The sequence below is a fragment of the Lipophrys pholis genome (assembly GCF_963383615.2).
Source record: "Lipophrys pholis genome assembly, chromosome: 1".
NCBI classification, from domain to species: Eukaryota; Metazoa; Chordata; class Actinopteri; order Blenniiformes; family Blenniidae; genus Lipophrys; species Lipophrys pholis.
Genome location: NC_137635.1, coordinates 54,105,442 through 54,120,378, shown reverse-complemented (window position 1 = coordinate 54,120,378; position 14,937 = coordinate 54,105,442). Strand labels below are relative to the sequence as shown.

The 14,937-nt window shown below is 46.9% G+C and overlaps 1 protein-coding gene across 2 annotated transcripts; it reads right to left on the bottom strand.

The window, feature by feature from the left end:
- Positions 1 to 5,273: 5,273 nt before the first annotated feature.
- mapre2 (microtubule-associated protein, RP/EB family, member 2) lies at positions 5,274 to 14,429 on the bottom strand. 2 transcript variants are annotated; one of them, XM_080462227.1, is made up of 7 exons: positions 14,361 to 14,429; positions 9,191 to 9,318; positions 7,557 to 7,702; positions 7,258 to 7,474; positions 6,348 to 6,493; positions 6,099 to 6,257; positions 5,274 to 6,011 (listed from the first exon to the last, which is right to left on the bottom strand). In XM_080462227.1, exons 2-7 carry the CDS (start codon positions 9,309 to 9,311, stop codon positions 5,913 to 5,915), a joined length of 888 nt encoding a protein of 295 aa, XP_080318353.1. In that variant the 5' UTR covers positions 9,312 to 9,318; positions 14,361 to 14,429; the 3' UTR covers positions 5,274 to 5,912. The 2 variants fall into 2 exon arrangements, with proteins under 2 accessions (XP_080318353.1, XP_080318352.1); XM_080462226.1 differs by lacking the exon at positions 14,361 to 14,429 and adding an exon at positions 11,746 to 12,081.
- Between the last annotated feature and the right edge of the window lie 508 nt (positions 14,430 to 14,937).

Below are 14,937 nucleotides of genomic sequence, written 5' to 3'. Positions count from 1 at the left end.
TTTATTGACACGTAAAATAATGTAATAACATGTAACAGCAACGCCCAGTTAATCACTGCCCTGTTATTGATCAGATCATTATCACACAGCTGTTAAAGACAGAAAATGTTGACTTGAAATCATTTTTCTTCTATTGATTTGGCGCCCCCTGGAGCACGGTGCCGCTATGCACTGCATATAGTGCATACCTTCTTTTTGCGCCACTGACCACACACACCTTTAACACACCTGTGTGTGCACCTACAGTGCGCGTGTATCTGGAGTGTGTGTGTGTGTGTGTACCTGCAGTGTGTGTGTGTGTGTGTGTGTGCTCTCAGCTCCTGAGTCTGGGTGCCACTGACGTCCTGAAGCCTATGACTCTGACGTCGATCCCCGAGCTGGGCGCCCCCCCCGACCTCTGCTGTCCACGCTGGACCACCCGGTACGCTCCGGCCTGCAGGACGACTTCACAAACGACATTAGAACTATAATTGGATTTTCATTCACTGGGAATTCAGTAAAGTTATTTGTGACTCGTCTGGACTGTTCGGGGTCAAACTGGGCTGCTTGTGACACACCTGCTGCAGATGTTTAATCCACAGAACATTTAAATAACGTGAATGTACCGATACTGAAGACTGTATTTAACGAAACTTGGACGTGTTTAGAACGCCGGCGGAGCTCAGAGAAGCCGTCGAAGTGTTGCTGAAGTCTGGAGCCCCGACTCCCACACCGGTGAAGATCAGCCAGTTGAAAGGACGCACAGGTTCACCTGGACAGGTGAGAGTCCATCACCACACACACACACACACACACACACACACACACACACACACGGAGAACATGCAGACTCTCCACACAGTCAGGACTCCTTTCAGGGATATCCTCGTTGTGAGGCGACAGTGTGAACCGCTGCACCACCGTCACAGTTTCTAGTTTTAAGTGGATTCAGTGGAATGTGTGTCTGTGCTGCAGGCTGCAGGACAACCAGAGGACACACACACGTATGGACACATACAACTGTCCTCCAGCAGCCCTGAGGTAGGACACACACACACATACACACGCACACGCACACACACACACACACACACACACACACACACACACACACACACACACAGACACAGACACACAGACACACACACACACACACACACACACACACACACACACACACACACACACACACACACACACACACACACACACACACACACACACACACCCTCGACAGGAAACATGTCGTAATGATCCATAAACTCGTCACATGTCCTGTATGAGCAACACGACTGAGCAAACGTCCCTGTTACACCCCGAGGAGGGACAGAACAAACCTTGAAGGACACAGGGAAACGGTTGGATTTTTACAATTTTTATTTAATTTTCTTTTAATACGTTCGTTGGTTTTTAATTTAAAAAAAAGTGTTGAACCTGAAAAGCAGAACCCGACAAAACCCCAAAACAACCCCGTGTCCTAAACTAACAAAATATACCTGGTGGGCTGGCAAAAACAAACAAACAGGTGCGGTTCCGGGCCAACCCTGTACCGGGCCGTAGGAGCCGGTACCAACACCCAATCTAACAAACGAAAACCCCAACCTACTTTTGAAGGATAAACAAAAACGAAAACAGGACCTGCGCTAACCCCGACATACAACGAAGGTGGAAGAGCCGAAGAGGGCAGCTGCCTGGCTTCGTGTCTGAACGGGAGTGATCGAGAGGGAGGAGCCTCAACCCTTTAGACACCGCCTATTTATAGGCGGAGAGGCGGGCTTTAACGAATCCTACAAAAATAATAAATATCAACAAATACTGAAATAATCCCTCAAGAAAACAAACAAGGGGATATAGAGATACAAGTACTTCCCACCGAAAATTATTACTTTATATATATATATATATACATATAACAAACTAAATAAATTGACCTCACAACGGAAGTAGAATAATAATACAAAAAACCTTCACTAATTCCTAACAGTCCCTAAATGTTCCACAGGGATCGTGAAGCTCCAGTTTACTGATGTTCCCTGAACTCCTCACAAGCGTCAGGATGTTAATATAAAACGATCAGGTCGAAAATCATTTCAGGAAGAAAATATCCCGAAGAGAGTTCACGGTCTTATTCAAGCCAGGAAGAGGAATGTGAAGCCCTGACCTTTGACCTCCAGGTCCAGGGCGAGAGCATGCTGCTTCCCTCTCATTTCATCTCCGGCTGCGACGATCCGAGCTTCTCGCTCCAGCAGCGGTGTCCTGTGGCGTCCAGCTCAGAGCCCCGCCCTCCTGCGCAGAGCTTCCCAGACTATGGTGACCTGGGCTGCTTCCTGCTCGACGGGCAGGCAGGGGCGTGGCCTCGCCTCGTCCCGGAGTCCGGCCAGGTAAGACGCCGCCGTCACACACTAGTTCGTCATCATCGTGCAACACAGGCGAGTTCTCCGGAGTCCCGCCCATCAGGGCGACATGAGCGAGTGTGAGAGCGCAGTGAGACGAGAGGACAATCTGGACAAACGACAACTCCTTTATAACCTTTCAGACCCATCGTGACGGGATTAGAAGAAGAATCTCTGAATACTGAGATATTCCTGTTGGATTAAGATTAAAGCCAGAAAATGTTCACAATAATTCTCTCAGAGTCACAGAGTCATTTACCCACAGAGACATTAACACAACAAGTGTGTTTTTTCAGTGTTGGTCCAGCTGACCGGACCGGACCGGACTGGACCGGCCCGCGGGCCAGATGTTTAGAACCTCTTGTCATGAGCGAGCTGCTGTAGAAATGTGAGGTTCCTCCGTGTGCTTTGCTTCTTGTGTCACAGAATCCGACACACGGGTTCTTCAGTTTGTCTCCAGACGGCCAGCCGGTGATCCATGACTCAGCAGCTTCCTGGGACCTGGAGATTCATGACTCAGCGCTTTCATTCCCTCTTTCGCCTCCACATGTGGATTTATTTAGTTTTATCTGAATTTAAGATTTGAACAAAAACTTTAGAATTTTAATCTCATTTCATTGCCGTCTTTGTGTTTTCATAGTGATGGAAGTTTTAACTGACTTCCGTTTGAGGCAGGTTTTATTTTTAGGTGTAAAAATGTGATTTTTCATCTTTTTTTAATCCAACTTTGTTTTTAGAGTCACTGAATTAACCAATATAAACAAGTCACAGCACCAGACGTTTGGACGCTGTTTTCTAACATATTAATTTAATCTGTTTTCTGTCATTTCAGTTTTGCTCATAAACTTTTCCTGAACCTGTTAAGTGACTTTTAATTAAACAAGCTTAAAACCTGCTGGTTTATTATTTGATTATTTAGTAATCGTCCTGATTCACTTCACGTTGTGGAATCCACTTTTGTACCTAAACTGAAGTATTTTCAACAACTTGTGGGTATAATTTACGTATTGTAGTAGTAGCTGTGCTCCGCATGCGTCCATGATTCCCTCTACAGACACACGGACGTCTCGTGGACTCAAAATGTAATTTTATTACAGCAAATCCATCCGAATCTCCTTCAAATCGCAGGTTAAACATAGAAAAAGCTCACGTAACATGTTGGTTTTGTATTAAATATGTAAAAAGCAGGTCAAGTTATTCACAAAGAAAATGCAAACATGCAACAACTTTTCTTTCTTTCTTTCTTCTTTTTAGGGGGAATGCATAATGAGTGAAAAATAATAAAAAAAAACAGTTACCATTCATTAATTATTGACAGTACATGTTTACATTCCTTTTCATTTACACAGTAATATATATATATATGACTGAAGCCTGGTGGAGAATCACCTGCTTCCACATCAGGAAATGCAGGTTTTAGAAAAAAACTAAACTATTTAATAAAATGACACAAACTGTTCAGTGAACCGTTAAAACAGAAATACAACACGGTCACTTCAAGGTAGAAAAACTCTCCTGTTTTCATTAAAAACATTATTGTTCTGTAAAAAAAAAAGAAAGAATTGTAATTCAGCTGAAATGGATTATTTCATCATTCTGAGGTTTTTATGGTTTTATTCATTCAGAAAAATATATAAATTTGACATATTTGCATGATTAAATAAACATCTTGTCTCATTTGTTTTATTGTACCAATCCAGAAGAGATTATTATTATTAATATTCAAATAAATGCCAATGTCAATTCTGATAACATTTTCGTAACTTCAAAAAACTGAGATTTTTTATTTTCTACAATTTAGAAACGTGACTCTTAAAATCGTGAAAATTTTGCAATTGACTTGAAAAAATATCCTGAGAAATAATCCAAAAATGCAGAACTAGTTCAACCGAAACAGATTATCTGGTATTTTCAGAGGTATCCACTGAATCGATAATCCAGGAAATTGTGAGATAAACATGTTAAATATGAGAAATTATCTCATAACAGGTAAGATCTTCCAGATCTGGGTTATTAATACAGATTAATACAGATTATCACAGGCGTGAGCTGTGAAGTTTGATAACTGAGCTACAGACTCTGCTGGTGAAAGACTTAAAACAGGACCACTTGTTCTAATATGAAGAAAAAAACAACAAACAAAAGACAAATATCACAAAGCTGATAAGATTATCGGAGAAATCTGAGGTTTATCTCAGTGATTGGAAGAATGTCAATTATCTCCATGCCTCAGGAAACCTGATGAGGATTTGTAGTGTAAAATTAGATTATCTCCTCAATCTGATTGGATTATCTCAATATATCAGAGTAAAAAAAAAAAACAGGAGAGTTTTCTTCCGGAGTGACCGTGCGACACTTCCGAGGATTTGAACCTAAAACCTGCTGCTTGGCCGACTTCCTGTGGGCTTGAAAGCAGATCCGCGGTCCGACAGTCAAACGTGTCCCTCGTCACGGCTAAGGCTTCAGAAGAATAAATAGGGAGCAGGTCTGTGGACAGATTGTCCTCAAACAGAGTCACATGTCAGTGCAACAGGGGTTGGAGGGGGGTAAGAGGGGCTACTGGGGGCTGGAGGGGGCGGGGGAAGAGGGGCGACTGGAGGCTGGAGGGGGCGAGGGAAGAGGGGCGACTGGGGGGCTAACGGAGCGGTTCCCAAACTGCTCTACCAGGACGGACCCCCCACAGAGACCCGGGGGAGGACTGTGGACCCCCGCTGAGCTCTGATTGGACGAAACATTACAGTGAGGCCTGGTGGCCACGCCCACTTTCAGCATCAGGAAAGCAGTTTGATGTCGATCAGAAGTCTCAGATTTGATTTCACTTCTCTTAATTAAAACAGATAAAAACTAGTTTCGAGTGTAGAAATAATTGACAAAACTATTTATTTTTACAAATTTTTTTTTGGTGCCGCACCTGTAATTTAACCTTTTTAATCTGGAATATGTGCCGAGTTTTCGTATGTAGCCTGTAACGGCCGTAACAGTTAAACTGAACATTTGACATTAAATTTCAACTTTTTATTCGCTCTTGATTACACTCGCAATAAATCCAGTTTGAAAAATGTTTTCATAAAATTGTTTTAGCTTCCAGTTATTTGTCTTTTTTTCAATCAGGATTTATTTTTGTATGTTAAAAGAATAAAATGCACCTCGGGGTCCCGGACATCAGGTTGAGAACCATGGACTTATTGCATTCTGCTATGAAATGTTGTTGATATGCAAAGTAAGAGGATGAAGAGGACAGAAGTTTGGGGGGGGGGGGGGGGTAATAACACTGACAGGTAACGGTCACCTGTCCGGTGGTCCGTCTGCGATGGTCCGAGCTCACCGACCCGCCGAAAGTCCCAAAACAAAAAAAACCAAAACAAACAAACAAAAAAAAAAAAAACACGAAGAGTGAGCAGACGGACACGACAGGTGAGAGACGGAGGCGGTGCTTTGAGTGTTCGGTGTGAGAGGAACAACAGAAACCGGGAGGAGGACCGAGGACCACCCTGCAACAGTTCTCACACACTCACGGGTGAGAAGGGGGCGGGGCGGCGGTCAGTACTCGTCCTGCTCCTCCTGCTGGTCGTACGCCGCCTCCTCCTGAGCGTCCTGCTCCACGTCCGCTCCATCACCCTCCGCCAGCTCCCCTCGCTCCTGGAAGCAGAAAACAGCCGAGTCAGCGGAGGAGAAAACGCTGAGTCGCCGGACCTGACTCCTCCTCCTCCTCTTCCTCGCTCTGACCTGATCGTCGGAGGCGTACAGCACCTCCATGAGCCGCTCCACAAACGGGGCGTTCTCCTCGCCCTGCTCCTGGCACAGCAGCTCCACCTCCCGCAGCTTACTGAAGTAATAATCCCGCTCCTTCTCCACTCCCTCCAGCGCAGACTTCAACGTGTTCACCTGGGGAGGCGCAGCAGGTAAGTGTGTGTGAATGTGCTGCAGTGTGTGTGTGTGTGTGTGTGTGTGTGTGTGTGTGTGTGTGTGTCCTACCTGCTCGGTCAGCTGTGTGACCTGTGCTTCCAGATCCTTCTCTCCTTTGGCCAGAGTGGCTGCAGCTACAGGGATCTTCTTGGCTGACGAGGGTCTGGAGGAGGGCGTTGCAGTTTTTGGGGTCGTGGAGGTCGACCTGGACGCTCCTGCAGAGGAAGAAGAGCGGTGACCGTCCACGCCACTCCATAAAACCCCAGCTCACCACTCGCTGCGTGGAAACACTACTTTCATTCACACCGTGTCGCGTTCTGTTATCTTGTTTGAAACTGCTAATAATAATAATAATATCAATAATAATTATTATTTCTACAGTTCAGGTGCCGTTTACACGAGAACGTTTGAAGTGAAAATGTATCGTTTTTGCCTCTTCATCTCAGCGAAGCTTCATGTTTCCACGGCAACAGTAATAAATGCTGAAAACGATGTAGTTAGCGTGCCAGTTTGTTCTAATGAACAAGGTTTTTGGTGGCCTTAGTGTCAAATTATATACGGTAGATATCATACACACACGCATATTAAATATATCTACATGTACATAAAAATCTATTCAATATATTTTAGATTTATAACATAAATTCTAATATTTGAGCCTTTTTTGTTTGTCAAAATGATCAGTTTTAGATAATTAGGAATTTTTAAAAACAGCTTTAAACTTTTTGTGCATAGAATTAAATGACAGAACTTTGTTCTTCTAGTTTGTCCCAGTTCACCCTCCCAGTGTTTTCTTCTTTCTGTGATGTAAGAAAATTATCCTTAAATTTGCCCCAAACGTGCGACAGAAGAGCAAAATCTTGCTCATTGTTGATTTTCAGTGTGAATACAGATGGTGAGAGTGAAGACTCATGGTGTGTGTGTGTGTGTGTGTGTGTGTGTGTGTGTGTGTGTGTGTGTGTGTGTGTGTGTGTGTTACCTGCGGTGGGTGAGCTGGCTGCGTGGTGAGATTTCTTTGGCAGGTTGAAGATCTGCTCTCCGGGGTCCGGAGGGGGAATGGCGTCCTGGCCCTGCCTCGCCTCCACCGGGTCGTACTCCTTCCCGTCGTAGTTGGCGTCAAAGAACTTTTTGAACCACTGGATGAAGTCCAGATTGTCCTGAAATCTGCCCTTAACCAGTTTCTCCACGGGAATAATCTGGAGTGAAGAGAGAAGACGTGAGGTCAGCGTCGGCGCGAGGCGGCGGGTCAGAGTGAGAGGAGACATGCCGGAGGCCGACCTTGTCCACGTTCATCCGTTTGAACGACGCCTGCAGCAGTTTGAAGTTGTGGATGTACTCGTGCTCCAGTTTGGCCTGAAACTTGACCTTCTTAAGACTGATGCATCCGGGGAACAGCAGATCCATGAACTGACAGTAAGCAGCTCCTGAGCGAGGAACAGAAACATCAAACATCAAAGAAAACCTGAGTGGACCTGAAGGAGAAGCAGGATTCATGGTTCTGGAGGGAACGGTTGTTGAATACCGTCGTCGCCTTTAAATATTGAGTCTCGTGTGGCAGGCCAACAACGAGACTAATAGCACTTTTCCACCAGTTCTACTCGGCCCGACTCACCTTTGAAGCACTACGTGTTAGTACCAGGTACTCTCATGGTACCAGGTACTTTCCTGGTTCCTCCTCCAGGTTCCCAGTGAGCTGAGGCTAGTGGACAATGTGACGCGTCGCGACACAGATGAGTCAGGTGAGCGTCTCGCTCAGCCGCCATTTTTAAACCCGATCACAACCAGAGAGAGACGCTCAGAAACCAACCAGTGGAGCAGCGAGGAGCTGCAGATGTTTCTTTGTCTGGAGGCGACCAGAGGATTCAGGAGCTCCATGGATCAGGAGGTCTCCCAGCCACGGATACCACCAGTGTTTTGGATTAACTGGTTTCCCTGTTAACTGGTGACCTTCTTTCTCCAGCATCATAGAGTTTGTTTGTCTTATTTTAACATCAGCTGCTGCTAACAGCTGCTGGCAGAAGTCACCAGTTAACAGGGGCACCAGTGAAACCGAAACACCAGACAGTGAAGCACCATAACAATCCACATTTTGTAATATTCAATTCAATTCAACTTTATTTATATAGCACCAAATACAACACAGTCATTTCTAGGTGCTTTTAACAAGAGAAAAGAGAAAAACCCACATGAGCAGCAGATTTATTTGCGACTGTGGAAAGAAACAACTCCCTCTAACAGGAAGAAACCTTTGTAGAAACCAGAGTCAGAGGTGGAGGCTTTCTGCTGACAGGTTGGGGTGAGGGGATAGAGGAGAGGAAAGGATAGGATAGACAGATAGAGAGATAGATTGAGGGGGAGATACAAAGCTCGAAAACACACCCTGGTTTGGGTAGGGGAGGTAGAGAGATTAATTATTATTATTATTAATAAATATATAAAAATATACACTATTTACTTTAGTATTTGAGCTGATATCCAGTGGATGTTCGCTCCTCAGCAGGCGATACAGATTCTATCAGGGGGATTACTTGTGCACGAAGGGGAAAAGTCGCAAATACTCCGCCCACGGCGCCGTGGACCTTTAATGCAAAGGAAAACAAACGAAGCCGAGTCGAGTCGGGCCGAGTAGGTACTAGTGGAAACGCGCCAGAAGCCTCTGGAGTGAAGTGTGTTTCTCTGAGCCCTGCTGGTTGGATGTGTGTGTTTAGAAGGAGGGCGGCAGCTTGGCTCTCCCAGCAGGGAGCACCTGAGGAGTAATCTCCATCAAACACCTCCTGGACAACAGGAGATCTGAGGGAAATTGGATTAGTCTCTGAGAGCAGGAGAACTGGGCCTCCTGGTGGTTTATTTATAGCCTGATCGCAGGTTGCCGGGCAGAGGACCGAGAGTCGGCCTGGAACAGGTGAGCTCACCTGAGGAGAGCTGCTCCACCTTGGTGTAGTTCAGGCAGAGGATGTCGTTGACCCAGGCCGTGATGTCATGCCGGCTCATGGTCTCCTGGGTTATTGAGGTAGAGTAAACGTTGACCGCCATCCCCCAACTGCAACGACACAAGAAGAGAAACATCAGGAGGAAATACGCCGATAAAAAGACGGAACGGACATTAACGCTGATTCAGCAGCCTTCTTTAATGAGGTCGATATTTTGTTTTGAAAGAGCCAGATTTTCTCCACTTTTATAAACTGGAAAGTTTGTTTTAAAGTAAAACTGATCATTTTGGCCTCTGGCTAAAAATATAGGAAAGATTCACATTTCCGGTTTGGATTTTAGCAAATATTAAAACAATCCATGAGTGACTCAAGGTTTTTTTGTTGTATTGTTTTGAATTACCAGGAGGTATGGTGGCCCAGCAGGGCCAACAACACAACACACCAACAAAAGTTCTTAAAAGCTCTGACTGCTGCGTCCTTCCGTTGTGGCTCTTTGTTGTTGTGTTGTATTGTTGGCCCTTCTGGGCCACCGTACGGATGCGTCAGGTCTCCCGATACTCCGAGTAAACAGAAGATTTCTACATACTGTGGCTGAGTGACCGTCTGATCTACAGTTAAAGATCAAAGTTCTTCAGGCTCCAATAACGATCAACCTGAGTGATTGGTTTAGCAGGCGAAAGGTCAAAGGTCAAACCTTCAGTTCACAGCTGTGAAGGTTTTTGTTACAGGTGGAGGAATCAGACCTGAGTTTTCATTAGTTCTCATGACGGATATTAAAAAAAAAACACTAGACAAATATCAGCGTTATTCACGTGCAGCTTAGCAGTCATGCACACGTCTGCCACTAGTCGGAGCTAGAGAGCCGTCAGACGTGCTTTCTCACAGTATTGACGTAGAAAATGAAAACAACTGACACAGAAATTTTAATCTACACTTATTATCTGTCTTAACTAAAGAGCAAAGAGCCTTTTAGATGTGATGAACGCTCCTCGTAGCAAGAAGGTCATGGGTTCAAAGTTTGCATGTTCTCTAGGTACGAGTGGAACATCGGGATGTCAGAGCGTCTTATCATGTCATCCTGATAGAAACTTTCGTCTCCATTAAAGAGGCGACCTGCCTCCAGTGAACACAGGTTAATAGAAATAATACATGTTAAGACAAAATGCTTCGGCCAACAGTAAAGCTAACGTGTGCAGGAGCCCTGCGACTGTTTTAACCAACAACAAACGTTCAGCGTCTCAGACTTCAGTGTGACTGAGCTACTAGTTTAAATATCAGTTACTACTGTGTTACTGCTGACAGTAAAGTTACAATAATGCATAAACCTGTTATTCCCAACAATAGTGTACTGGTTAGTACTCTGTCATTGCTGCGAGCAAAGAATCATTCATCACAGATTTAATCCCAATGGATGATGAAAATAATCCAGCAGAAGGGGGGGGGGGGGGGGGGGGGTAGGGTCAACACCTCGTCCCTCACGGGGAGTTCCCCCATCTGCACAAACTGAACAAAGCAACACAACTTAAATCCTCCATATGTAAAAACTTGTTAGGAAATAAATCCACAGCTCTAATCGGGCTCAGATCCGGGAACAGTCAGGATGACAGCTTGTAAAAAGGATCAATGAGTGGAAGTCGGGAAGATTTATTAACGGGTCGATTTATTCTGTTATTATAAGATGTTTCCTTCCCGGAGGGCCGGAGGACCGGAGGACAAGCTCTCCTCCCTCCAGCCGGAGGACAGAATAAGGCAGCAGGTAATGAGGATGTGGAGCCTCCGCCTGCTGGAGGCTGTGAACAGGCGGGGATGGAGCCCGCAGCAGCGCGGAGTCCGGTGCTGAAAACCGGCTCCAGCCGCTGTGTGCTGTCGGTACCGGAGCGGGGGGTTGAGGGCAGCCGAACCGCGGAGCTCCAAGCCAGGCGGCTGCAGGAGCGGAGCCCCGGGCTCGGATCCTCGGGTGGGGGGGGGCGGGGGGCGGTCTGGGCCGGCCCCTCTCATGTCAACAAAGCGGATATGTGTTAGCACGCTTTGTTAGCCTGGCACGGATAGCCGGCCCGCGGCGAGCAGGGCCGGGCCGGGCAGAGCCGAGCCGGGCCGGGCCGGGCCGGGCCGCAGCCTCCACCGAGCCCGGGAGGGAGGGACCCGGCCAGTTCCACACAGAAAGCACCAAATAACGGCAGATAGCCGGGAAGGGGGTGAAGGAGGCCGGAGGAGCAGCAGCAGGAGGGGCGGCTGCCGGTCCCTGAACACTGCTGTCAGAGCCGAGCGGACCCGAGCAGAGCCGAGCCGAGCCGAGCAGAGCCGGCCCTCCGCCACCAGCACGGAGCACTTCAGCGGGAGCACCGAGGGTTTAACTGCCGGGTGGAGCGGCCGGAGAGCCCGCATGGTCTTCGCGGAGGGTCCGGTACTGCCGGAGCTACCGTGGCAGCGCGAGGAAGCGGCGGAACGTCGGGCCGCAGGAGCCGGAGAGAAGCCGGAGGAGGAGGCCGGGCTGCAGCCGCCCCTCTGCGGCTCCTCGCGCTGCCTCGGACGGTTACCTGTAGGCGCGCTCTCCCCGGACCGTGTTCTTCCTGTACGGGATGATGTTAGAGCCGTTGTCCGGGACGATGTCGTTGTTGTTCTCTCCATTCGGGGACAGGGCTTGGGTGGGACCGGGCATTTGGGTCTCGGACGGGTGGAACAGATCGTCTGTTCGCTCGGTGGCCAGTGGAGAAAAGTGGAGGCGGCGGCGGCGGAGGAGGAGGAGGAGGACGGCTGCGGATGGAGAGAAGGTGGCGCACCTCCGGGCTGCTTCTCCTTCACAGTGTCTGCTGATTCCTCACAAATCTGCCCGGTGACGTCCCGGAGCACGTGACCCCCTCCCGGTTCAGCACGGCTCACCAAAACCATGACAACGTTTATATAGAGCGAGCGTGCGTACGCGCGCACCCGCACGCGCACTGTAGCACCATTTATAACTCCTTCTATATCCTATAACAGGATATATATATACACACTACCCCACCATCAATACCATAACAGCGTCAATATATCATAGCGCCAACTATTGATCCATCAGAACATCAATCAACACTATCGATAGTAAAACTCCCTGTATACCACCGCGAAGTAAAAATACTACGATCACAATATAAAAACAACAAATCATAATCTACAAGCACCATCATATATATCAATGCAGGCCTTTGTTAGCATCACTGTCCTTCCATAATAATCTATACGGCTCTATAATCTGGATATTAGAGAAGGAAGATGTTCTATAATCTGGATGTTAGAGAAGGAAGATGTTCTATAATCTGGAGGTTAGAGGAGGAAGATGTTCTATAATCTGGATGTTAGAGGAGGAAGATGCTCTATAATCTGGATATTAGAGAAGGAAGATGTTCTATAATCTGGATGTTAGAGAAGGAAGGTGTTCTATAATCTGGAGGTTAGAGGAGGAAGATGTTCTATAATCTGGATGTTAGATGAGGAAGATGCTCTATAATCTGGATATTAGAGGAGGAGGATGCGTTATAATCTGATGTTAGTGGAGGAAGAGTCTTTTCAGTCTGGATGTTAGATGAGGAAGATGCTCTATAATCTGGATATTAGAGGAGGAGGATGCGCTATAATCTGATTTTAGAGGAGGAAGAGTCTTTTCAGTCTGGATGTTAGATGAGGAAGATGCTCTATAATCTGGATGTTAGATGAGGAAGATGCTCTGTAATCTGATGTTAGAGGAGGAAGATACTCTATAATCTGGATGTTAGATGAGGAAGATGCTCTATAATCTGGATATTAGAGGAGGAGGATGCGTTATAATCTGATGTTAGTGGAGGAAGAGTCTTTTCAGTCTGGATGTTAGATGAGGAAGATGCTCTATAATCTGGATATTAGAGGAGGATGCGCTATAATCTGATGTTAGAGGAGGAAGAGTCTTTTCAGTCTGGATGTTAGATGAGGAAGATGCTCTATAATCTGGATGTTAGATGAGGAAGATGCTCTGTAATCTGATGTTAGAGGAGGAAGATGCTCTGTAATCTGATGTTAGAGGGGGATGCTCTATAATCTGATGTTAGAGGGGGAAGATGCTCTATAATCTGGATGTTAGCGGAGATAGATGCTCTATAATCTGGATGTTAGAGACGGAAGATGTGCTATAATCTGATGTTAGAGGAGGAGCATGTGCTATAATCTGGATGTTAGAGGAGGAAGATGCTCTGTAATCTGGATGTTAGAGGCGGAAGATGCTCTGTAATCGGATGTTAGAGGAGGAAGATGCTCTGTAATCTGGATGTTAGAGGAGGAAGATGCTCTATAATCTGGATGTTAGAGGAGGAAGATGCTCTGTAATCTGGATGTTAGAGGAGGAAGATGCTCTGTAATCTGGATGTTATGCTTTATTTTACAACTCATTTTGATCATTTTAGTTTTCAGCAGGTCAGGATTTTATTTTCTTGAGCAGCATTAAATAAAAGCTGGAATATACAAGGTCTATATATAATACAAGGTTTTACCTTAAAGAGTCACAATATTTACACTTTCTCACGTTTTAGGCCAGTTCCTACTCGTGTACTTTGGAGCTTTCTACCTGCTTAAGGTCTCTTATATACGGTTTCGTAAAAACCGAATAAGGCCGGAGGGTGAACCCCTGAGCTCTGCTCCCCCAGCCAGGTGAGGGTCAGCGGGTCACGAGGCGCAGAGAGCCCGGGCGGGAAGCAAAGTTTATCGGTCCAGCTCCTCCCAGAAACGTCTCCCTGTGCCGGTATGGAGGAAGAAGAGATCCGTATCCACACGGAGTGAACCGAAAATAAGAGCTGCCGACCCGGACTGAAACAGGCGGTCCGCTCCGGAGCGGACCGACCGGGGGAGTCCAAGAACCGGAGGAGCCCCCGGGTCCAGTGGAGTCCAGGAACCGGAGGAGCCCCGGGTCCAGTGGAGTCCCGGAACCGGAGGAGTCCCCGGACCGAGAGCAGCTCCTCAACCCGGCGGAGGACACGTTGTTCAGTTTTCCTCCGGCCACCGACACTTTCTAACACCTCTGACAGCTCCTACGTGCCCTGACCCCGGGGTACCACCCCCGCTCCCCCGGCTCCGGTCCCCGCAGCTGCTCCGCGGCTCCAACGAAAGCTCGCGCCGAGCGGAGACGGTAAAACCAGGTGAGACTCACCTGTGAAGTGGATCCGCTCCTCTGCAGCTGCTTCAAGACGCCGTTTTCCGGCTGAGTCACCCCACCCTCAACCCTCGGCGCTCGATGAACCGGGTACGGCCGCTGATTGGACGGCGCCTCATCGCCGCGGCAGCTGATTGGTCGGCCGCTGACATCTGTCGTGAAAACGAGCCAATCGCGTCTCGATGCGTTGATGATTCAAACATGTGACGGCTGTTTTTGTGCCGTCGCCCCGTGTCGCTTCACGGCCCCACGGAGGAAACGGAACCGAGCCCGTTTTCCACAAACAACCGCAATAAAACAAACAAAAGAAACAAAACAAAAACGTTTTTATCACATTTTATCAAAAAAACAAGCCATCCGAGAGGATGCTCCATTCAGGGGAATAAAGAGGTCTTCTTTACAAATCAGAAAAATAAAATACCAACATGGATGACAGCAAATAAATGATTCAAAATAAAACATTTAATTAAAATACACAACGGAAATGTCACCGATTGAAAAGCTCGACTCATTTAGTCTCTTTGCTATTGAAAAATAGATAGATAGATAGATAGATAGATAGACAGACAGACAG